A 26,016-nucleotide genomic window follows, 5' to 3' on the forward strand; every position below is an offset into this window, starting at 1 on the left:
GCGGTGCTCGAAGATTAGAAGTGAAAGTTACGTAATCATGAAATGTTATTACAAGTTCCAAATTCTGGCATCGTCTAATGGATAATACGTCACAAAACCGTTCTTCAGTATTGGTGCTTCCAGTAGTTCACGTGTTCATACAAATAATCTGAAGTGCGAATATGAAATATTCTTATGTAACTCCATTATTTATCCTCTGTGATGATAAGCAAATATCATCTGTTTGGCGACACTTCTTGTCTTGCCTGTTGTCATTGAAGTTCAGAACTTCGCTTGGTGTAGCACCCTACAAACCCACGAAGGAAGAAATCGCCATCAATGTTAGGTTTTGTGTCCACAAGTCCAGTTTTCTGGATTATTTTGACTTCGCTATTAGGTAAGAAGTGCTGTGAAATTACAAATCATCCTATAAACTTAGTACTATGAAGGTCTGGTCAGTTGTGGAACAGTGTTTCTCAACCCGTGGGACTTCGGGATGGGTGGGTCAATGGTTTCTGATGTTCTCTACTCCCTGCTACTCCCCTTCTACTTTACGGTCAAAGTCAAAGTCACATTACGACTGACGGTCAGTCAGTCAGTCAATCTTCGTGTAGAGCCCGTTCTGGGGCTTATGACCAGGTATTTATTACTGCTTGACTGTTTAGATCTTGTTATCGTGGGGCGCCCTCTCTGACGAGAGGACGGGTCTGCCTTATGTCAGAGTCATTGTCTGCAGTAGTAAGTCATTTGTCACAATGTGAAGGACATTTACATTTTACATGTTAAACATGATAATAAATGTATTAAATATATACAGGGCCTCTGTCAGTCCAGGCTCAGTACAGCAGATTTTGCCCTATTTCTAGTAGCTTCCGTTACAACGGCAGTTTAGTCACTTGTCAAGGATGCGTGTTTACTGGTCCGTTACATAGTAATGGGTGTCCACATATGTCGTGTGAGCTTGTGTTGCGGGAATGTGTTTACAAATCCGTTGCCTAACAATTGGTTTACACTTCCCATTATTATTAGAGATATTTTGTTTGGATGTTAGATAGGGTAATGAAGATAAAACCTGAATTACGCATGTTGCTTATCGCTCTATGATAATATTTAACTTCAATTACTTCTTATGAATTATCTACGAGCTTCTTAATCCTAGTTAATATTTCGACCGACTGATAGTAAGATAAATTATTATGGCTATTTAAGAACACTTTCGATACCAAGGGCTTGTAGCTTCGGAGTGTAAGATGACTGAAAAATGAAGAAACAGAAATGATTCGGAAAGGAGCCGTCTTAGTTTGAACGCTTTAGTATTGTGGCATGACGCCTGAAAGCAGGAATAGTGGAGACCGGGAGAACCGAGCGGATTACAATTTTTTTAAAAACATTTTTGAGGCGTGGAAATATTTAGAAATAAGTATACAAAATTTGAATTTTTTTAAAAATGGTGAGCGACCTCTTTGGATGACTTCAAATGGAATGACCCTACCCGGCTTTTCATACAGTTCGCTGTTGCCTGTTGCCCGTGTCAACAGCGTCGTCGCTTGCCACGTCACAGTAGAAAGTGCTGCCGCTTCACAGTAGGAAGCTTTGCCACGTCACCGCGGGGTAGGGGGGGGGCGGAACGCCGACCGTCCCGCAACCGCAGCCGCGACAGCGGTCGATGCCGCCACGTCACCGCTGGGGAGGGAGGGGGTGTCCTCCATAGCGCAACACGTCACAAAATATATATATGTTCAAAAGACCCAGTTCTGTATTCGAGTGGGACTGGATTCGAATCTCGACCATGGCACTGACAATAGTGACGGAAATTGTCATGGTTTTATTCAGTCCCTTCGAGCAATTTCCGACATACTGTCACGTAGTATTTGGGCTGTGTGAGTATAGACGGGGTTTGGATTGTATGATTTGGTTTATTTCACCCATACACTCAACTCGGGACTACAGGCAGTAGAGCGCTATCGCTGATCTACACACTTTACAGTTCATCATTACACACACACTTGGGTTCTCGGTCTTCACTAGTCGTATCCTGGCAACGGATTTCAACACAATAATTATAAGAGTCTCACTGTAACTGCACCACACACGAGCTGCCGCGTGGAAGTGGCACGGCAGAAGAAAACCAGTAGGAAGGTGTCCCGCCATGCAACAGTGGCATGGCGTCGGAGGAACATCTTCAGGAAATCTTGGACCCGAGGAGATTATGTATCCCGGATGAAGTTGGCAGCCACCCGCAGGAAGGTATCCCGTCGCACAACAGTGGCACGACGTTGGAGAAATGCCTTCAAGAAGGAAACTCCCCAGGGAACCTTCGGATACCGGAGAAAGGAATTGGCCGTCGACAATTGTCTGCACTGTCTCTGCATGCAGCCTTATGACGAGTCTCAACCATTGCGGGGTGCCCGTAGCAGCATAGAGAAACCAGCAGTGGGCACTGTTGCGCCACGGTCTCGTACCGGCAAGTGGCAGGAAGACCAGGAAGAACGACGACGTCAGCTGGTTCAAACCACACTTCAAGTGCTGTAGCAGCGTAGAGAAACCAGCAGTGGGCACTGTTGCGCCACGGTCTCGTACCAGCAAGTGGCAGGAAGAACAGAAGGAACTACGACGTCAGCTGGTTCAAACCACACTTCAAGGGCTGTTACGTCAACATAAGACGTTACATTTGTGTCAGAAGTGGCCCAACACGCGACAATATATATATCATCATCAGTAATCTGTCAGACGACAGGTCCACAGTCTCTTCCAAAACAATTCCTCCACTTAAAGCGATCTAGAGCTTTCTCCTTCAAATGACAGTATCATCTTCTGTCCCCAAGGTCATCCAGCATCTTCTTACGTCTTCTTCCTCGTCTTCTTGTCACTTCTATCCGCCCCTCTATCTTTCCTTCAATAACTTCTTTTAGAAGGCAGTTTCTGCGTAAAACATGACCAATCCAATTAGCCTTCCGTTTTCTTATTTCGTGTAGGATATATATATAATATACCTATGTAACCATTTAAATAATTGTAGTAAGTTCGTGTATTGCCTGCTTTAACAGAAAACTCTGCGTTTTCCCCATAGAATGTATTGTGACATGTAGATCTATTGCCAAATAACAGCTGTGTGAACAGGGTACAGTATAACGGCTGTTGTTATGGAACAGCTATGTGGACATGTTTTTCTGACAACGAAGGAACACACAATAATGGAAGAGACATTTACTGCGCGGTCCGTGCCGGAGCTATATAACGATTGAGAGAGATAAAAAACAAAATGGAATAGTAACTGTAGTACAGTAGTTTATGACAGAATTTAGTGGTGCTGTGTCAGAGCAGAAGACAGTGGCCATTACAAAAATTTTCTTCACTCTCATGAAGCAAAATGACCACAAGAATTCATAGCCGGAAGCTACTAAAGATAGGGCATGATCTGCTGTACCGGGCCTGTACATTCATGTAATAACATGTAAAATTTAAATATATTGTACATTGTGAAGGTCAGACCCACATCGACAAACCCACAACTGACAGAAACAAAAATCTGGTATTAGGTCCCAAATGGGTATTTGACACCATGACGGACTGACCGACTGACCCTCGATTGTAACATAATTTTAACTTTTACTTAAGAACAAAATGGCTGCTAGAGTTCGTAGGCCGTTCTTGTCCCGCTTATAACATCTCAGCACGGACCGCTTAGAAAACATAGTTCATTGTTCTCGTAGTTCAATTGTTGCCTAGGGACCGCATAGAAAACACCTTTCCTCTGTTGCTGAATCCAAGTTTGCTTAGCGGATAGCGCAGGAAACACCATTCCTCTGTTATTTGCGGGCCGCTGCCTAGCAACGGATCTACATACCACAGTATCACAGTGTCACCTTCGATAGACGGATGACATGGAGAAGCCATATCGAAAGGATTGTAGCCAAGGTCTTGCGAACATACGTAAGGCCCTATTCTTTATTCAGAAGTGGGCGTTTAAGTACAGATATTAAATTTACGCTTTAAAAAACTCCGATTAGGTCAGTTATGACTTACACCTGTCCCACCTGGGAGCATGCGGAGGACGCTTGCCTCTTGAAACTGCAGGGCTCACAGAATAGAGTACTCAGCGCACTTGCAAATCTTGACAGGTACACACCAGTCCGCGAATTGCACTGGCTTTCATGATTCCTTGCGCGTACGACTATATAACTAAGTTATGCAGGGTGTGTGCAGAATAAATCCTAAAGCATGTAAATCCAAATATGCATGGTATTGGACAAGGAGCAGGTATGCATAGGAAGTGTGAAGCTGGTAGCTGGGGCCAGGGGGATTTCGGGAACACAGAAGAACATCCACCGTTGGAAGCCGCTACCAAGCAACGGCTATTGAAGACTGAGAATACTTCATGTGTGCTGCAGTTACAGTTATTTTTGGAGTGTGTAACTCAGTGAGACTGTAGTAGTTATTTGTAGTTACGTTCTGTAAGTGTTCAATAAATCCGTGTACCAATCCAAACCCCGTCTATATTCACTCAACCACGCGATAATATTTATGAGTTTCATCGGATTTCAGAATAATCGGTGGTTATTTCCCTAAACAGGATTAACCGATTTGCATTTGTAATACAGACAGAGTTCATTTGCTGTGAGGTTGTAACTGATTTTCACATGTTATCTGAACAGGTTACAAGCTTGAGGGGTATATAAAGATATCAACCTTGTCCTCGGCAAGAAGAAGAAGAATCAATTACCGGTGCTGAAATAGTTAAATGATTATCCCATGTGTTTATCGGCCTATTGTTTTCCCAGAAGAAACAGGATTGCTGTATTTCATATGCAATATTGTTGGTTTCAAGTCACGGAGGATGAGGTTGGCAGGGCGTGTAGCACGAATGGGGGGAGAAAAGGAATGCATATAGGATATTGGTGGGAAAGCCAGAAGGAAAGAGACCACTGGGAAGACCAAGGCGTAGGTGGCCGGACAATATTAAAATGTATGTTAGAGAGATAGAATGGGATGGTATGGATTGGATTGATCTGGCTTAGGATAGGGACCAGTGGTGGGCTCTTGCGAACACGGTAATTAACCTTCGGGTTCCATAAAATGCTGGGAAATTCTTGAGTAGCTGCAGATTTGACTTCTCCTCAAGAAGGGCTCAGCTCCATGAAGTAAGTATTGTTGGTTTGGGTATGAATAGTCATTAACAAACTTCTTAATTTGTGCTGAATATTCTGACCCTCAGGATTCAAGATTTACCTCAAATTACGAACTGGAATGTGCAAGAGCACGAAACGGATGGATGGAAAGACCGTTATAGTCACGGGCGCCAACACAGGTGAAGCTCAACTACTATTGTATATATTGTTATTGTAAGTCTCATGCTGTCTGTTCGAATAAACTGTTTATCCAGTCACGTGGCCCAAGTAACTTTGGAATGTTACAGCCATTTTGTCCTCCAAGTTAGCACTACCAACGTTAAAAGTTTATTTCTAAGAATATACGAGTAACAGAAAACCTAACCCTAAAAGGCGTGAACTTTTGAAAACGGAACCAAATTAATAATATTATAAAGACGTGGTACAGTGCATGAACGAGAAAGAATGATCCGGAAAATCTATTGCTCAGATACGTTCTCTGTGTTTTTTTGTTTAATGCTAGTGGGGTGGGACTAAGGCTGAAAACCCACTGACGCTACTAGTCGCGAGCGGCTAGCCGCTCTTTGTCGCGCGCGTCCGTTAGTTGTACATATAGGCGTGCGACAGCTCTGCCGCCTGTGTTCCGCGTTCCAAAACTTAACCGCGCGCGACTCATAAAAGCAATTCAAATAACGGCCGCGAGCGACAACACTCGACAAACCGCGCGCGGCTTGTCGCGTCAGTGGGTTTTCAGTAAGTCCCTTGTACTGCGGCCACTTCTGGCCTATTGTACCAGCCCCAGATGATAGGTGAGGGTGGTTGTGGAGCAATTGGTGGAATGAAGATTGGCAGGGGAAACCGAAGTACTCGGAGAAAACCTGCCCCAGCGTCACTTTGTCCACCACAAATCTCACTTGACCAGACCCGCGATGGAATCCGGGCTGCCGCGGTGGGAAGGCGTATCGTGGCTTAGTAAACTGTTTAACCTCACTTTCAGTATCGAGGTTGGATACCAACAAAAAGGTTTCGTTCTTACATATTAGGCGGAAATTATCATGTATGAAAGAATGTATTTACTTTTTTCTCCAGGGATTGGAAAAGAGACAGCACGTGACCTTGCTCGAAGAGGAGCGAAGGTAATTCTTGCCTGCAGGAATTTAAAGGAAGCAAACAAAGCTCGTGGTACGTGACTTCTCTCTGTTTTGTCCATTATTTATTTAACGACGCTGATATAAACTCGTACTATATCACGTCGGACCTAATCCTTCCAGCCGCACTATGGTCCTGGGGTCGACTCATGTTCTAAGAGAAATGAATAACAGGAACCTTCCTGGAGGGGTTAAGGGCGGCCGGCACGTAAGGCTGACAACCTTACCGCCTTCTGTGAGCCGATTGTCTAGATAATGTGGGATGGGCGTCTCACAACCCAGTGGCCCTCCACCGCCTGTTACAGAGATACCTTTGCCTTTTATCTTTGCCTATAAGAAGTGATTGCAGGTCACGGTAGCCGAGCGGTCTAAGGCGTGCACTGTCTTCGCTCGCTCGGAAGCCGCGATCGTGGGTTCGAATCCCACTCAGGGCATCGATGTTTGTGTGCGTTTTTCTGTGTTTGTCTACAGGTAGAGGCCTTGCGACGAGCTGATCACCCGCCCAAGGAGTCCTACCGAATGTGTAAGATCTAGTAAACCGAAGTGAACGGAGAGTTCATGGAGGTAGGCCTAGGCTCACTGGGGCTGTAGTGCCAAGGGAAAAGATAAATAGTAATTAATCATAAGGTTATACGTTTATAAGATTTACATTTCGTTTATGGGATTGTCTGTGTTGACTTTCTTGTGACACTACAGGAAAATTTATAATATTAGGGATTCGTTTCGTCCTAAAAATTGCGATATTTTATGTATATGTGTTTTCTAGTTTTCCTTGATATTTTGATCAGATAATTTCATAGTGCATCCCATTCGTTCATAGTTCTTATGTTCACATGTCTACATTTAAATGGGGTTTCATCAGGTACATATATTTTTGTTTATTTCTTTATTCTAAGAGACTGTGCCTTTGATTCTGTGTGCTTCCATAGTATTCGAGCTCCCCGGAATTTTCATTATTGCCAACATTTGGGATTACTTTATTTTTTACAAGCTTCTTAAAGAAAATATTTTAATTTCTGTCCAATATTTACTTTGAAGTGCACATATTTCACTACACCAGAAAGTTTTTCTTTCCTTCAAAAACATGCCTTGTACTACCTCAGTCTGTCTTCAAGGACCCACGTCAGCCTGCGTCAACACATCAGTCCTTGTGTTTAAACACACAGATTACTCACCAACAGAAAGAAAAATACCCGAAGGAGTAGCTGAAGTACCCAAATGGAATAAATTGACATGTAATTTATCGTATAATTTTTACCTTGACTGAATCAGATAGGCTGCACACGAATAGTGAAATTATAGCACGGGATCGAGTGAAGTGCCGGTTTATATACGTAGAAATAGAAAACTAAACAAAAACATTAAAGATTTTACTCTAGAATATTTATGCTATTTTGCGTTTTACTCACATCTTGGTAAAAATAAGTTGAATTCGATCTACGAGCTAATTCAGTACCAATATACATTTTCATACAGCTCCACACTCGCAGTTCATGTATACACGTATACGGCTGATTTGTGTACGTTACCTGAAGGTGACCGGTTACGGTCGAAACATGTAGTGACTGAGAAGAAAGACGAAACAAGAAAGTCTTTTATTGTAAGTTTATGTGACGGTTGAGTCTGGATAGCGCAGCTGGTATAACGATTAGCCACCGGCTGGACGACCGAGGGGTCGGATTTCGAGTCCCGATGGATTAAAGAATATTCTTTTCTCCACGTGTTTCAGATCGGCTCTGGGGTCCACCCAACCTTCTACCCAATGGGTAACGGGGGCTCTTTCCCCGGGAGTAAAGCGGCCGGAGCGTGAAACCGACCACTGACATTCAACTAGTGGCGAAGTGAAAAAAACGTGGGTCTATACATCCACTCCCCTATACGCCTTCATGGCGTAGTGCTTACTTAGTTAAGTACAGGGACAGCTTTATCTTTTATGTGATGGTTTCTGTTATGATTTAGAAGTAAAAACCAACGGGAAGGAATCGTACAAGAATATACTGAGGCTGTTTGAGAGAAGATTGCTATGGAGAACATTTGGACCTAAGAGAGAGTAAGTGAGTGGAGGCTGGAAAAAACATTTTTCACATCATAAAGTTTATTCCTGTACTAATAAAATGTGTGCAGAATTGGTATGTTTAGTAACCAAGGGCACGTAATAAATTAATTTTGGCCAAAAGTGGACTTCTAAACATCGATGTACCATATACAGTACTTCACTTGTATAGAGGAGTTGACATGGGAGTGGTTTCAGTTGGATTGTTCTCATTTGAAGTTTTTATTTTCTGTACACTCTGAATATACAGAGTCCCAAGCATTTTTAACAACCCATCTTCATCAGATTGTCATGTATATTGTTACATTATTGTTAAAATTCTCATAGCTTCTTTTTTGAACATACAATGCGAACCAAAATCGATTTACTGTGAATTATCTTCCCCCCCCCCCGGACCTCTTTCCCATGAGGTTGCTTGTTCAAAATCCACGAAGATATTTCAGACCGACCATAAGCAGATGTCTTTACGTATCCAATGACTCAAGCCTTTTGTATGTTCTGGAACATCAATATTAGAATATTAACTATAATTTCATTAAGCTCAAATAGCTCCCTTGTTCATGAACACGCCCGTAATAAATATTTACTCCAAAACCAATGTCACTTCCTACATGCTGAAGAATGTAAAGAATTATGACACATCTTTCACAGCACCTTCTACTGTAATATTGACATTCTTCATAAAAGTTTTCAATTAACAATCTATGTCAATATGATTATTACATCTGCTGTGGGCAAATTCCATTGCCAAAATTGAGGTTAACATAAGAATTTAAAGTTGTCCCTGTGCTTAACTAATTAAACACTACGCCATGGAGATGTATGATGGAGTGGATGTATATACCAACTTTTCATCATATAGACACTAGTTAGAGGTGAATAGTCAGCTTCAATCCCCGCCCGCGTTACCCCAGGGGAAAGAGCCCCCGGTACCCATTGGATAGGAGATTGGCTCTGCCCAAGATCCGGTCTGGACGTCGTGGAGAAGAGAAAGTTCTTCACCATACCGGGACTCGAACTCCGACCCCTCTGACTTCCGGCCCGTAGTCAGTCGCTGGTTAGGTTAAGTTGATTTAATATTACATTTGTACTGCTGCATTGTTAATTGATAACGTGATGTATATGCAACACAGTCATCGATACAACTTAAAGATTGTTGAAGAAAGCAGTCTTCTGGGATTTGGCACCGTGTATATGTGGTGTTAACCGACGTTTCGGAGGAACGTATCGCCCCCATCTTCAGGGTTGAAGAAAAAGTATAAGTAAATCTGCAAGCGACAACACCGTGAGACACGGTAAGGCAGNGTAAATATTAGTTAAGTTTTGGTCCAACAGATCCACTGGCTCGTGGAGAGCTGGTATCAGGGCCAACAGTGATACTGAAGGGGGAAATATTATCAAAAACAGTTCATTTCAAGGCCACCGAATACATGAAAAAGCCTTCAACTCTCAAGCGGTCACCATCCGGGGTCTGACCACGCAAAATATTACTTAGCCTCCGTTGTGTGCCTATGGGAAACAAAGTGGTAGAGGGAGCCACATGGCCCCGGTACTGGCACCCCCCCACCAGCGGATCTGTTGGCCCAAAACCTATATACAAATGAATATTCTACATAAGATGTGAGGTTTCTACAGCAGTGACTATGAAGAATGCCATATTCTGGGATGTGGCGCCGTGTATATCTTGTGTGAACCGACGTTTCGGAGGAACGTATCTCCTCCATCTTCAGGGTAGAAAAATCAGCAAACAAGGAAACAGTGTGAGCAGGTGGCCGCATATCTACATGGCGCCACATCCCAGAAGACATTTTTCAAATGAATATTAATTTACCATACTCACTTCTATTCTGAAAACGGATGCAATAAGTACCTCTGAAACGACGGAAAGACTACCCACATCAACAGTGAACCACAGTAAAAGCTCAAAATGAATACACTGGAACCTTGGTACACGCAACACACTTTAATCCGAACTGACTTGCATTACCATAATAAGAATCGGCCTCTCCAGATATTACCAATTTAATCTGTTTTTATTGCCTGCCAGCAAAAATTAATTCTCGTGAAACAGGATATTTTGTTGTAATGGAAGATGGAAAATATAGCCCGGTTACCGCTAGTCTCGAGCCCGGCGTGTACTGTAATTTCCGCGAGTTTCGGTCATTGTTTGTACATAAGGTGTATCTATGAAAGTTCTGAGTAAATAATTTTGCTAATAAAGTTGATTTTTTATTTGAAATCCAATAATCCGAACGATTCGACAGTCCGAACACAGCGTGGCTTTAATTAGTTCGGAGTATCAAGGTGACACTGTAGGTTTCTGGTGGTAAAGAAAACCCCCCCAAAGGTGTCTCCACCTTGTCGTGGTGGGGGGGCTTGCGTGACTCTGTGACCTGGAGAGCTTTGCCGGCGGTAATTTAACTACGGTAGAGTCACCCATGCCGGAAAGGTCAAAAGGTAGAGTGCAAACAAAGAGAGATACCCTGGTCCTCCAGGTTGGGGGTTGGGCATGAGGCTAACAACCTCATTCTGTAAGGAGAAGTTTGTTCAGAAATATAACAACCAGCCTCGGGGTCATCATGTGTAGGTCCATTCCTATGATAGCACGCACTGGTTGTGGAGACTGGTTGTAGAGGAGGCCAAGGCTCACCCAGGGCTGTAGCGCTGAGTGGTAGGTAGGTAGGTAGGTAGGTTGGTGGTAAGGAAAACTTATAATATAATTAGGTTAATTTAGTATAAAGGCACAATAAACCACTGTGGTCGCCGTGCAAGGGCCAAGAAGGCCCATCCCTTATACATTCATTCATTCATTCATTCAATTTAGTATAATGGTTTGTTTCGTTTTACAGACTTAAATAACTAATTCACGTACGCTAACATAGGACTGCTTGTGTTCACAGTCGATATTGTTGCAAGCACTGGGAACAATATGGTGGAAGTGCGTCACCTGGACCTCAGTTCGCTGGGTTCGGTCCGCCGGTTTGCAAACAACATTATCAACACAGAGACACGTCTCGACGTGCTTATCAACAATGCAGGTGCTGCAGGGTTTAAAAACAAAATGACGGCCGATAACCTTCAACTCGGCATGCAGGTGAACCACTTCGGACCGTTCTTGCTCACGTGCCTCCTCCTGGGTAAGACATTGTCTGGAGGAAAATTACCCTTACGAGCAGCTTCAACTTAACCGCCTCGGTCGAGTGCTTAGAGTTCCTGCTTCGTATACAGGATATAGTGGTTTGCTTCTAGTCTAGGTAGCCGGCTAAACTTGCTGAGTTTTTCGTGGTTTTCCCCTGTCCTCCAGGCAGAAGCTGGCGTCTTTATTTTAAATAGGCAACGACATCTGCCATTGGTATCCTTCCCAATCCATTACTCTCAAACCGACTTCAAAGCTAAACAATTCGGTAGCTGAGAAACCGTAATTCATATGTGAGGAAGGAAGTAAATCTATACTGAGGCCACGGAAAGGAGTCCCTTAGATGAACCCCTTCACATCTAGCCCTCCGGCATAGACTTCTGTATTGCCTTCCAGTCTTCTAACCATTCTGCCACACGAATACTGATAGTGATAACCTTTGCTAGGACACAAGCGTTTTGGGCTGGTTGACATAGATCAGCTGCGCTGCAGGGGAATGCGAGAGTAGGCATAGAGGAGGAAATTTCGAACGTTGTCATCCAAACCATTCCTAGTGCTTCCTTTCGTGGCCTCAGTTTAAGCACAATGCCATGAAATCGGTATAGCGACTGGTTACGGGCTGGACGACCGAGGGGTCGGAGTTCGAGTTCCGGTAGGGTCAAGAATGTTCTCTTCTCCACGTCGTCCAGACCGGTTCTGGAGTTCACCCAACATCCTATCCAATGGATGGCGGGGCTCTTTCCCCGGGATTAAGGCAGCCGGAACGTGAATCTGACCACTCTCCTCCTGCTACTGGCGAGGTCAAGAGAAAGTGTGGATCTATAGATTCACTCCCCATACGCCTTCATGGCGTAGTGTTTAATTAGTTAAGCACAGGGACAACTTTACCTTTTACCTTTGCCATGAAGTTATATTGCACAGGGTCCTGCTGTTGTGAGACAAGTGAAATGCATTTACGGGCACGCGGTAGCGTAGTTCGTTGGGTCACCATGTTACAAGCCGGACGGTCACGGGTTCGATTTCCGATGAGGTAATTACATTTTTCGGTTTACCTAATCCTTCAAACAGAATTAGATCCCTGGGTTCGACTCGAATTTTAACAGAAATCAGTACCAGGAATCTTCCTGCGGGCAAGGGGCGGTCGGCGCGTAAGGCTGGTAACTTCACAGCTGTCTATGAGCCGATTGTCTAGAAAATGTGGGAGCCTCGACGTCTCACAACACTATGGGCCTCCACGGCTTGTTACGGGGATAGCTTTACTTTTCTACCCTAAAGTATTTAAATGCTTATCCACACATCAAAATATTTAATACAGAGAACAAGTTTTTTTTTAGTTTCTTGGGGTGAGGTGAGACTGAGTCCACTTGGTACTGCGGCCACTACTGGCCTACTGTACCAGCCCCAGATGATAGATGTTAATGAATGTGGAGGAGTTGGTGGAATGAAGATTGGCAGGGGAAACCGAAGTACTCGGAGGAAACCAGCCTCAAAGCCATTTTGTCCACCACAAATCCTACAAGACCTGAACTGGGCTCGATGCCATGCCATCGCGTTGGGAAGCCGGCGACTAACTGCCTGAGCCATGGCACGGCAAAACAGAGAAATACACGTATACATTGCATCTAAAATTATTCAGTAAGTATTACCAAGTTCTTTCTATTACAGGACTGTTGAAGAAATCGGCTCCCAGTCGAATTGTGATGCTATCATCATGGTTACACAAGACTGCCAAATTTGATCTTTATAACCTCAATTTTGAGAAGTGGTTCGATACTCTTCAGGTGTATTCTTGCAGTAAGTTAGCAAACATTCTGACGGCTAACGAATTAAGCAGGAAGCTGAAAGGGACAGGTGAGTGTTTCTTTTTGCAGAAGGTATTATAACATTTTGTAGGGCTAATATACTCGTACTTCTGCCGATCGCATCGGCCGCGAGGTCTAAGGCATGAACTGTCTTCGCTCAATCAAATGCTGGGATCGTGAGTTCGAATCCCGCTCAAAACATGGATGTCTGTTTACGTTTATTCTGTGTTTGTGTTGTCCTGTGTGTAGGTAGCGGCTTTGCGACGGGCTGATCACCCGTCCAAGGAGTCCTACCGACTGAGTAGAGGATAAATAGCGGCGAAGGTCCAACAAAGGGAAGTATAGCCATAGACGGACAATGTACTTCTACTGTCCTCTAGGTTTTCATGAAATAATGCTTAATTAATTAAACACAGGGGCAAATTTCTCTTTACGGCCGTAGGAATCTTTTACGCTGACCACGCGACACCCTCTATCCGCATAAGTTGGCACTAACTTCGCCAACAAGCGACGGTCGCTGGGTCGTTATAATTCTCTTGCGGAATAAATGCCACGGAGTTGTTTTTCATAATCTATGCACGAACATCTCATTAATAAAGCGGACGCATTCCTTGAAATCGCCCATTAACACCTTAAAGCCCATAGGTAATTACGTTTACACCCTACTTAAACATTCAGAAGCTCTGCGTGTTGCCCACACAGCGCATTTACACGTATGAGTTTCCTGCGTTTCTCTCAATAGCGTAATTGCATGTACGAGTAATAAACTTCCGTTATTCAATTCCAAGTACTGCGTAATTCTCCTCTGAGAATCCTCTACCTTTCTCGAGAGTTCTCTGTTGTAGAGACATATATACAAGTACTTATATCTGAGTTGAGACGGGATAGCGTAGGCAGTATAACGATTTGCTACGGGCTAGGCGACCGAGGGGTCGGAGTTCGAGTCTCGGTAGGGTCAATAATTTTCTCTTCTCCACTTCGTCCAGACCGGGTCTGGGGGCCACTCAACCTATCCAATGGGTTCCGGAAGCTCTTTCTCCGGAGGTAAAACGGCCGGGTCGTCAAGGTCAAGAAAATTTGGATCTCTACATGCACTCCCTCATACGCCTTCATGGCATAGTGCTTAATTAGTTAAAACACAGGGACAACTTTATATTTTTTATCTATTAAATCTTAATTTTTCAGTTTACCTCGGATAAATGGCCTATTCCTTTTACACACATTTACATTGCATTAAAATTCACCGTGAACGCAAGACTCAAAGTATAACCGACCCCACGGTTCGTCGGTGCGACACTTCTGTGCTCACTCCACACTCTGGTGCTCATTCTCACTTTTCACTGCTTCTGCCTCCCGATCTCTCCTTTGTTGTCGCTCCGGCCACCGTCCCCATCTTGTTGAAGAGGTACTTATCATGGGAAGGTGTGGAGTGTTGATTGGGCGCCAGTAGGCGTATGTTGGTATATTGCAATTGAGATGTGTCTTGTGGGGTTGGTAGAGCTGATATGTAGTCTCAAGGACGTACAGGGCTTCACTCCGGGAAGAAACTGATGATACTAACTTTGTACGAACACCAATTTAGTTCAACACAAGGTTATAGTTATTGCTTTTTTTTCCTTTGGCGTTACAGCCCCAATTTGGGCCTAGGCCTACCTCCATGAAACTCTCCGTTTCACTTCGGTTTACTAGATCTTACACATTCGGTAGGACTCCTTGGGCGAGTGATCAGCTCGTCGCAAGGCCTCTACCTGTAGACAAACACAGAAAAACGCACACAAACATCCATACCCTGAGTGGGATTCGAACCCACGAGCCCGGTTTCCGAGCGAGCGAAGACAGTGCACGCCTTAGACCGCTCGGCTACCGTGACCGGCATGCTTATTGTTTACTGTAATTTATATTACCAAAAGAGTTGCTGCTTAACACCGTGATTATACTTGTACCATTCGAATTTCCGGTGACGACTTGACACAGTTTTTTGTCCTTGCAATTCAGAATTTGGAAGAAAACTATCTTAATGAAGGGTCTACGCTGTAGCGTAGTTTGGCTGAGGCACTGCGCTGAAAGCCGGAAGTTTACGGGTCGAGTCCCGATGAGTTGGATTTTTTCAGTTAACTTAATCCTTCCAGCCCCTAACAGAAACGAGTACCAGGAATCTTTCTGGTAGGTAAAGGGTGGCCGGCCCGCGCGTAAGGCGGACAACCTCACCATCTGTGAGCCGATTGTCTAGAAAATGTTGGACCCTCGACGTCTCACATCCCTATGGGGCTTCACGGTCTATTAGGTAGGCCGCACACCGGCATGAGTGAAGACATGTAACAGTCAAGACACGCTATCTGCGACATGACGCAAAAAAGGAGCATAGTTGAAACAAATGAGATTATGAAAACCGCCGCACACCGATCTGAGTCATAATGCTGACGTCAGTTTCATGGTAACGAATCACGAATGAACAAGACTGAATCTGTTATCTCATGTCTTGATGCTTGTCTTGATGCAGTTGGTGTGCGGTCGCCCTTGCAGGGATAGCTTTAACTTTTTTTTACCTACCTATTTTAATGAATGATCGAAAGAACCGAGCTTCTTCGAGCCCAAACTTACAAGAGGAAGCCCCTACCTGAAACAGGCTCTATTTGTCCAGTTCAAAATTTGGAAAATCACCAGAAATTTACCGGTCCCAGTGATAGAGATTTGCTGAGCGATTTTAGCCCTTAAAGATTCAACGGCACTTCTGACAGCATCTTGATAGATCATGAGCTTGGCTTGGGTCTGGGGCCCACCTACTCTTAGTTTATTGCTTGCACTAGCTCTCAAATCACAGATTTACAAAGACATGCAAGCGTAATTACAACAGTTGACTTCCCAAGAAGCGTAGCGAATGCTACATCCTGTCAATACAGCAAGATTGAGCGTATGTCACTTTCTTAATGTAAAAATGTGACAAATTGTAAGATTTGAGGTTTTCACGGCGGTGACTATGAATAAAGCAGTCTTCTGGGATGTGGCACCGTGTAGATGTGGTGTTAGCTGACGTTTCGGAGGAACGTAGTCTTCTTGCACTGTTCTCACTGTCTCTTCGCTTGCGGATTTTCTTATTTTTCCTTCTACCCTGAAGATGGAGGCGATAGGTTCCTCCGAAACGTCGGTTAACACCACATCTACACGGTGCCACATCCCAGAAAACTGCTTTCTTCATGTGACAAATTGCCCACTCCTTACTTATAATCTATAGCTTATACTTAATTGTTCTTAATTAACATAAATTTTATAGCAATCTTAATTCTAGTGGACTGTTACAAATCATGTTACTGATTCCAGGAGTCACCGCGAATAGTGCTCACCCTGGAACAGTGCTCACAGATGTGTGGCGAAGAGTTCCGAAACTACTGAAGATTCTGTTCTTTAGCATAGCAAGATTTTTCTTCAAGGTGTGTAATAATAAGGCAATGGCTGCTACTGCAATTCATTTAAAGCTTTATATTAACAATGCAGTTGACTGCTGGAGTTCTAAATCTATGTGTCGCGTGAACAATTCGAATGGCTTTGAAATACATAATGAACATCACTATTTTTGTCACCGCCGCTTGTCGACGAAGTTAGTGCCAACTTTAGCGGGTAGAGGGTGTCCACGTGTTCAGAGCAACGAATCCCCACGGCCGTTAATCTTGGTTTTTTAGACCGGAGCCGCTACTTTTCCATTCAAGTTGCTCTTCAATTATCCTCACGAGGCTGAGTGGACCCCGTTCTAGACCCACTTATTCTCATAAATTCTGGGAAACGAACCCGGTACCTCTGGATCTGTAGCCAGGAATTCTGACCATTAGACCACAGAGTCGGTCAGATAATTCCTACGAGGCAGTGGTGACTGACTGTATTCCCCTGTGAACGCGTAGTTCCTACAAGTGTACGTTGATGATTCCAGAATAGCGTCAGCATCGTTTTTTCCTCAGAAGTCTCCACGTGAAAATGTTTGGGCTGGAATGTCCCCTTTATTTGCCTGCCACCTTCGTTTCAGGCTGGTAATAGAGGACACAGTTTCCATCCCCAGTCACTAAAGGCTTCAGGATGCCTCCACCTTTTATTTCTTATCGTCGCAATGCTTCCTGGCAGGCGTAGGTGCGTCTTTCCTTCAATTCGGGAGTCACTTGCTCAAGCGGACACTTCGCTGAACTGAAGCGCATCATGGACGGATGATATGGTTTCCTGCCCATTATTTATGTCCAGTATGGCCGCCGCCTAGTTCCACCTTAACGCGTTAATATTCCTCACTGATGCGCTCATCCTTCGCAATTGTCTGCAGCCGAGTGGCATCCGTGACACTAGACACGCCATTTTTAAACTTCCTACGACTTACGTACACAATCTGGACAGCTAAGTACGCCTCACTGTACTGCAACTTCATGTGGCGATGAACTTCGATGGGTTTGTTACTCATACTAACCAAATAATGGATTGAATAACGTTATTCCTCCTTCCTGCATATTTTAAACAGAGCTGCCATCTTAGCATGCACTGCTGACGTCATGAAGCCGACACACAATATATGCTTCTGAGTCATGCTGATGACTTGCTTTGCTTACAGCTGCACACAGAAGAATCTTGATTTTTGTTTGCACTTTTAAGGTTTTCATTTGGCTCATCCATGTAAAAATCAAATGATAATTTACCGACGAAAACAAAATTTTGCGAGAACATACTTCCATAGATGTGGATTACAGAAGATGCTATAATGTTTTATCCGCTCCGCCTGGAGTCATACGCAAACCTAATGCTCCACTGTTGCAGCTAACATAGCAGGGACGAATCATCACTGAAGGAAATGTCGCTAACCGGGCAGGCAGGCACCGAGTCAGTGTTCAAGGTAAAGAGTGTCGCCAAGTTCCATTTTCTTCAGTAAATTATTGCGTGACATATAGTTATTAACTCGGATCTCCTCCAAGAGAATCAAAAATGTGTTTCAGTTTACTGATGGGAAGAATCAAGCTCTGTTACGTAATATAGAAGGTGTGGTGAACTGAATTAATATACCGTTTACAACCTTACCGCCATCTTTGAGCAGATTATCTAGACAACGTGGGACCCTCAACGTCTCACAACCCTATGGGCCTTCACGGCCTGGTACGGCGATAGCTTTACTTTTTCTTTTTTGTTTGAACATCTTGGAAGGCGTATTACACTTTGAGTAGGCAATCTTACGGAAGGAAAGCCCTTTGTGTTCATCATCAATTTGTGATGTAGACCATTTCATCGTCCTCAGAAGTTACCAGGTTCTGTTTCTTACATAATTCCGACATTCATATGCCGTTGGAACTTTAAAAATTACTTAAGACATTACTTTTCTTCAGTAAGTTACTTACACGCGCCATGGATGGACCTTATTATAATTATTATTATTGGTGGGGGTGGGTTTCCCCATGCACCGCAATTAATAGTCTATTGTACGTCCCCCTTTGATATTCTACCAGTCGCCATACCCTACCGGTACTGGTGCGTGCTATCAGCCCCGTTCAGCCAACGAGGTCGGCCCTCGGTACCTCGATACCTCCCCCATCTACCAGAGGCATTGGAAACTACTTGCCTAATTTTGCTCAGAGGTCTCCTACGACACGGGACCCACGGCTTAAAGTCCCTCCCGGAGGACTTGTTCCCTGAAATTTTCCGCCCTTAAAAATTCCACGACCTCCGCCGTGTTTGAACCCGCGTACCTTGAGTCGTGAGGTGGGAACGTTACCCCTAAACTACGGAGGATGGACCTTAAGTAATAACATTTAGCTTAGATATTACTTTCAAATCTGCCCCTTTAATAATATCCTGTTTCAGAACGCAGTTGAAGGTGCACAAACATCCATCTACTTGGCAGTTTCTGAAGAAGTGACAGGAGTGTCTGGAAAATATTTTGAGAATTGCAAGGTAAAATAAAAACTATATCTATAGTCTATAATCAGCTAAGAGCCGATTGAGAGATGAAGCTCCAGATTTTAAGACCGATAATGTGATCACACTGTGACCTGTATACCCATTGCTAGGCAACGTTTCGGTAAAGACATTCCCGCAACACACGCGCATGAGGCAATAGAAGGACATCCAATGCTAGTTAACCGACTAGTAAACACACATTCTTAACAATAGATGACGGTGCTTTCCGTGGGGTCCGTGCCAAGGGGTTACAAAGGGACAAAGATGGTCGCTTGGAGAGTATAGAAAAGCAGTTGAGAGTGAAGAGTTGACCTTCGAGATGCTAGCCTGCCGAGTTATGAGGAATGAAATTTGGCTGAGTTCTGGAGTTGGCAGTCTAAGGTGATTGAGGATAATGGTAAGAGAGGAATTAGGCGATGCGAGGAGGACTTTATGTGTGATTTGAAGTGACAGTGAGACAGTTATAGATCCGTTGCCAGGATACACCTAGTGAAGACTTAGAATCCTAGTGCATGTGTAACGGTGAACTGGAAAGTGTGTAGAATAGCGATAGCGTTGTATTGCCTGTAGTCCCGGGTAGTGTAAATGTTTAAGGTGCAATAAATCCGATCATTCACTGTAAACCCCGTCTTATAAGTCACGCACCCCAACATGTGACAATATGATACCTGGTCAGGGCTATTGCACACCTCATTAGGGGGTGGCGATAGATGGTTATGTGACAATGGTGGAATGATAAGTAGCAGGGAAAAATCGAAGAAACTCAGAGAATTTCTTGCTCTACTACCACTTCATCCACCTCAAATCCCAAACAAAGTCACAGGATGGAGCCTAAGTCTCTGCATTATGAAATGAGCGCTTAACTGACTGAGTTATGACTTAGCTCTGTAAGATAAAACTATTTGTGATAAAAAAAAAGGGAATTTTATTCACAGTTTTGTTCCATATTATCCACATTCATCTTTGGCCTATCCATTGATGTTCCTGCAAACACAAACACACAGTAACTGCTGTAAGGCATCGCAGAATCCACACATTAAATTTTAGGAAAATTTGGAAGATAGAAAGAAAGTTGTAGGAGGTGATAAATAATGGTTTGCACACACACAGACACGCATAAGAGGCAATTGGTAAACACCTGTTTAATTTCGAGAATGGGACAATGTCCAGAAATGTTGATAACAACAGAATATTCCAGAAGCTTCTTATTTATTATAATAAGCTAAACTAATTGAAGTTTTCAGAAGGTTACGCCCTTGTTGACCATCAGAAAAAATCTTCTCTAACCAGAAGCACAGTTTAGTATTTAGGTTGTCAATATGCTCTGTTAGAATTCTGCCACACACAGTGCATCAAGCAGCAACTTGTTGAGTAAGGTTTACTACCACATTTTGTGTGTACTAAATGTATTTTAAGCATGTCTTATCTCAGCTGTCACTTCACCAAATGACAGCCAACTACTACTTAGTCCACCCAGTCTGTTGAACCCCAGCGCGCAGGTACACAACAATTATTAATATTAACAACTGGCTAAATTCTGACTGATAAGGGACTGAGTGATGTAATGAGCGACTGGTTGAGTGAGCAGCCCACTTACTTGCTGAGGGACAGGCTGACTGACTGTCTCATTAAACTGACCCCAGTTCCATGTTTCAGGGACAGCTTTGAACAATTATACTCACTGTTCTCTGATAAAGAAGTTGTTTGTTTGTTTTTTCTTTTTGGAAGCACTAAGTTTATCACCATGTTCACAAGAATTCTGGCATTGAACCTCCTTCAGAGCCTGCTAAATTCAGGACGCAATTTTACACTGAATTTCACCAACAAGTGAGATCCATTTTCATATAACATCTCCCATTCTAGGTTAGGTCGACAAACATGTCTCCCATGAGGGTATTTGATAATTTCTCACTTCTACCGTGTGTGTCATATTTCATATTATCTTCTACTTATGAATTAGTCACATTAATGAACTTATGTGAAGAGTACATGCTTATATTAAGAATAAAAATTATGAAGCTCCTCATTATGTCATGAATTCATTCAATTTCTCTTCACAGATGTGACACTGTGTAGTTTGCTATATAATTTCTAGAATTTTGGAGTAAACAGCTATTATCATCTTCAAGAGATATCAAGTTCTTTCTGAAATATTTGTAATGGATCAGCATAGTGGAAGGTGTCACATACCAGTCTATCCACAGTCAGTGCTGTGAAAACATAAGTCCTTATGTTTGTTAATTCCAGGCTCACAGGTCAAATTATTCTCCTGAGCACGTTTTTCATAAACTCCCACGTGGCTTTGTTCTTCCCAAAGAGTGAGAGACCAAACTTTCACACCTGTGTAATTTATTATGCAACTGAAACCATTACTTACAGTGAGGTCATTTTGTGGCAGTTACTCATGATAAAATAGGATGAGAAATTAACTATTCTGTATTTTTGTTTTGTTTTCACAGGAATCAAAAATGTCAATAGAAGCAATGGATGAAAAACTTGCCGAGAAGTTATGGGAGAAGAGTGAAGTTATGGTTGGCCTCAAAACAGAAGATATTCACTTCTAGATCATTAAATTCTGTTAACATCTACTTCATATATGCAAGAGAGAATTATGGAGACTCTGATAATTATGAATTTGTTGACTTGTAGAAAATTCATGCTTCTAATATGCAAGTCCCAAACAAATTTTTTCTTGCGCTTCAGCCCATTATCATTATTGGTGAAACAGTAATACTAATCTATTGAGTCTGCAGTCATGGAAGTCATTGCCAGTTAGATCAAATGAAGGAAAGGTGAAGGAGTAGTTAATGGGAACAATGGGAAATGCAAAGAATGCACATCCCCAGTCTGTCAACACGAATTATAAGGTCGGAAACTGGGATTGTGGGTTCGAATCCCACTCAAGGCATGGATGTTTAGTTTGTGTGTGTGCGTTTTTCTGTGTTTGTGTACAGGTAGAGGCCTTGCAATGAGCTGATCACCCGTCCAAGGAGTCCTACCGATTGTGTAAGATCTAGAAAAACCGAAGAGAGCGGAGAAGTTCATGAAGGTAGTCCTAGGCTCACTGGGGCTGCAGTGCCAAGGAAAAAATATATATAAAGTGGAACGCGGATTAACAGAGTTAATTAATGACAAATTTGGTTTGGATAATGGAAAATTCGGATGACTGGATTCAATTCTTATCCGAGAAAGATACACTGCCATAACATCATCATAATATATTGTGCTATTATAATAAAACAAACAAAAAACCTTTTTAAGAAGGTGAAATTAATGTAATTACCCATTGCCATACCACACTTATTTTAAACTCTGAAGATTTCTGGGAATGGTGTATGACTCTTGTGATTATAGTGCTCTAAGGTTGTGCTCATCATCTGTTAATCTACTGAACATAACTTTTTGCAATTGGAACTGTGTTAATGCTTAGGTGAAAGGGTGGGAACAACCTTCTCTATTGTTTTTCTTTATTGCTAGCGGGGTGGGACTAAGTCCATTGTACTGCGGCAACTTCTGGCCTATTGTACCAGCCACAGATGTTAGGTGAGGGTGATTGTGGAGCAATTGGTGGAATGAAGATTGGCAGCGGAAACCGAAGTACTCGGAGAAAACCTGCCCCAGCGCCAATTTGTCCACCACAAATCCCTCTTGACCAGACCCGGGATCGAACCCGGGCCGCCGCGGTGGAAAGCCAGCGACTAACCGCTTGAGCTATGGCGCGACTTCTCTGCTGGTTGCATTAGAAGGAGCTACAATCAGCACTGAACAAGAGAAGCCAGTTTAACTACAGCTATATATGCATCTGAAATTTTATTGTGAAAGCTTCGAATATCTAAACGGTGGTGTAAATATGGTGAACTTACGAATGTTCCGAACAGGAACCAGAAAGGCCGACTATTTAAAAAAAAAAGGGACAACATTTAATTTCACTAAAAATATTTATGAAGAACAAAGCCTAAAAATGATGACGCTCATTATGCAGCGTCAGCAAATTTAATCTTTCCAGTAAATTACCATAGCGATATTCCATGTCTTGGAAAAATTTATTGTGGCCAAGGACTGCAGAGGCATGTACCGTCTTCGCTCGCTCGGAAGCCGGGATCGTGGGTTCGAATCCCATTCAGGGCATGGAAGTTTAGTTTGTGTGTGTGCGTTTTTCTGTGTTTGTGTACAGGTAGAGGCCTTGCGACGAGCTCATCACCCGCCCAAGGAGTCCTACCGAATGTGTAAGATCTAGAAAAACCGAAAGTGAACGGAGAAGTTCATGGAGGTAGGCCTAGGCCCACTGGGGCTGTAGTGCCAAGGAAAAAGAAGGACTACAGATTCTCTTTGTATGCACTCAAGTTTACTGGAATCAGTAACCGAATACTACTACTACTCCTACTACTCCTGCTAATAATAATAATAATAATAATAATAAATAATGTTATTTATTGAAGTATGATGTATTAATTTTGGCGTTAATTAGGAGTTGCTTACAAAATAGAAGAACAACTCCTTATGTGCATGTCATGACTGTCCATCTTGAGGAGGTATCAATGGCTAATCCTGTGAAGAGATTTGCTTAAATTTCGATGTGGGAGGCGTTCCCTGAGAGCTGAACAATTTTCCTTTTCAGCCACATTGATCCAGCATAATGTCCTATGTGCATAAGGTCATAATTGGAATGTTCCGAACGGCTTTCTTTCATTATATATATCCAGGGTCAGAGCTGTGCCCATTAGCCTGGGTATTAAAGGAAAACAGTTTAATTCAGGTTCTGTGAACTCTTGTGGGCATGGGCATGAGGAATTATGAATTTCCTAATTGCAAACCGCATAAAATGTATAGTCTAATTTTTGTAATTTAAAAATATACAAAACTATAAATTTTCCTGTGGTTTTGTATGGATGTAAGACTTGGCCTCTGATACTAAGGGAGGAACATAGACTGCGGGTGTTTGAGAACAGGGTGTTGAGGAGAATATTTGGACCGAAGAGAGATGAAGTGACGGGAGGTTGGAGAACACTGCATAATGAGGAGCTTCATAAGTTGTACTGTTTGCCATGCATAATTAGAATGAGTAAGTCAAGGCGGATGGGAAGGGCAGGGTATGTAGCACGGGTAGGTGGGTGAATAATATTAAAGTGGATCTTAGAGGGATAGGATGGGTTGGTGTGGACTGGATTGATCTGGCTCAGGATAGGGACCAGTGGAGGACTCTTATGAACACGGTAATGAATCTTCGGGTTCTGTAAAATGTTGAGAAGTTTTTGAGTAGCTGCACAACTGGCGGCTTCTCAAGAAGAGCTCGGCTCCATGGAGTTAGTAACGAGATTACAAGGTGTACAGCGCCAAGAAAAATAACATGAATTCGTGTAATATATAAAATATGGTTCCTACTTCACAGGAAAAAAAAATATACATGTTGATTAGAAAGACCAAAGGCTTGATGACGTTTACAGAGATAATTGGTCTTCTCTGAAAATCATACTTACTTAATCCGTTCCTCTTGGTGTCGAGGTTTGTTTTCTCATTTGGATCAGTTTACAGATGGTAGGACTCCTTGGACGAGTGATTAGCTCGTCGCAAGGGTTCTCCTCGAACACAGGACAACACAAAAACAGAATAAACATAAACACATACCAAACATTCATGCCTTGTGTGGGACTGAAACCCACGACCCCTGCACCAGAGCGAACGAAGACTGTACATACCTCAGACCGCTGTGCTACCGTGAGCGGCTCTGAAAACTATGCCAAAAGAAAAAGAAAATGTATTTGGGCAAATTGTAAAGACCTTTGTGTCATTCGACCGATGAACCTTAATAGGGAGCCTTCACAAGTGAACTGTACATGTCAATACGAAGATGCGTGAAAGGTAAAGACATTCTTACGTAACTCTGTTGTTTATGTCTGTATGATGATAAGGAATCACCACTAGTCGATCGCCAGTCCGGCTCGTCAGTTCGAAAGCTGTACTACCTCACACACTCAAGAAGAGAGAGATCGGTGATCATGACAGGTTCTGAGATTCCAAGTCAGTTTTTCTGGATTGTGGCTTTGTTGTTAGGTACGAAGTTTGTTAATTTCATTTCAGATCATAGTGTACACTGTTCATGATTGTACTTTGAAGGCGAAGTTAAGTTACATGCCAGTGTTTAGGCCTGGTGCATAGTGAGGTCTCGAAAGTAACTGTTAAGTTTCGCGTTGGATTTGAGGTTTTTACGTTGGTGACTATGAGGAGTAAGCCCATATAGATTGTGACGCCGTGTGGTTTGGAATTCTGAGCCTGCCTTCTATTTCTGCTGGCTCTCGCTGGATTTGGGGCACGCGGTAGCGTAGTTGGTCGCGGGTTCAAGTCCCGATGAGATCACTGATTTTTTTTTTCAATTGACCTAATCCTTCCAGCCGCGCTATGACCGTGGGGTTCACTCAGCCTCTAACAGAAATGAGTACCAGGATTTAATTAAATATTTTTCTTGATAGTAAAGCGCGGCCGGCGCATAAAGCTGACAACCTTTGTGCCGATTGTCTAGATCAGTGGTTCCCAACCTGTTGTCCGCGGACTCCCGGGGGTCCGCGAATAATTCAAAAGGGGTCCGCGGGATAGTTTATTTTCATTAAACTTTATCTTATCATGTTCCTTCCACCTGGGATATTGGCAGTGTATATGTCTGGCTCTTGAGGCCCATGGTTGAAGTAAAATTTAACGGGACTGTTTGTACCGTAACGGTACCTTCCCTTTGTAAAGCAGAGATGAATAACCAACGATCTGTGTAGCTTTTTCCAAGGACATTTTCTTTTGGCCGGCCCATTGCATCTCAGACCCGTGTTTCAGGGTGGACTGTTGTCCTTCTTACCTGCTGTCTGACCAGTCTCCCCCTCCTCCCCAC

At 43.2% G+C, this 26,016-nt stretch overlaps 3 protein-coding genes across 3 annotated transcripts in view; 2 read left to right on the top strand and 1 right to left on the bottom strand.

The window, feature by feature from the left end:
• LOC111874061 (retinol dehydrogenase 11) overlaps positions 1-26,016 on the bottom strand; it is a 48,462-nt gene that overhangs the window by 12,092 nt on the left and 10,354 nt on the right. The window lies entirely within an intron of this gene.
• On the top strand, positions 247-22,092 carry LOC111874062 (retinol dehydrogenase 14). The gene is made up of 8 exons (XM_023869236.2): positions 247-376; positions 5,195-5,287; positions 6,177-6,269; positions 11,189-11,425; positions 13,090-13,275; positions 16,545-16,654; positions 19,047-19,136; positions 21,602-22,092. The coding sequence occupies exons 1-8, from the start codon at positions 319-321 to the stop codon at positions 21,704-21,706; spliced, it is 972 nt and encodes a 323-aa protein (XP_023725004.1). The 5' UTR covers positions 247-318; the 3' UTR covers positions 21,707-22,092.
• LOC111874063 (retinol dehydrogenase 14-like) overlaps positions 24,748-26,016 on the top strand; it is a 19,156-nt gene continuing 17,887 nt past the window's right edge. Inside the window, exon 1 of the mRNA XM_023869237.2 lies at positions 24,748-25,193. Coding sequence (XP_023725005.1) covers positions 25,139-25,193 — 55 coding nt within the window. The 5' untranslated portion in view covers positions 24,748-25,138. The remainder of the gene's footprint in view (positions 25,194-26,016) is intronic.

This window comes from Cryptotermes secundus, unplaced genomic scaffold, assembly GCF_002891405.2.
Source record: "Cryptotermes secundus unplaced genomic scaffold, Csec_1.0 scaffold1991, whole genome shotgun sequence".
In the NCBI taxonomy this organism is placed as follows: Eukaryota; Metazoa; Arthropoda; class Insecta; order Blattodea; family Kalotermitidae; genus Cryptotermes; species Cryptotermes secundus.

Excerpts from the sequence above, each read along its gene's own strand:
- LOC111874062 (XM_023869236.2), top strand. The coding sequence starts at position 319 with ATGTTAGGTTTTGTGTCCACAAGTCCAGTTTTCTGGATTATTTTGACT. Across the intron at positions 6,270-11,188 it reads GGAAGCAAACAAAGCTCGTG|TCGATATTGTTGCAAGCACT; the intron begins GTACGTGACTTC and ends TTGTGTTCACAG. Across the intron at positions 16,655-19,046 it reads TAGCAAGATTTTTCTTCAAG|AACGCAGTTGAAGGTGCACA; the intron begins GTGTGTAATAAT and ends ATCCTGTTTCAG.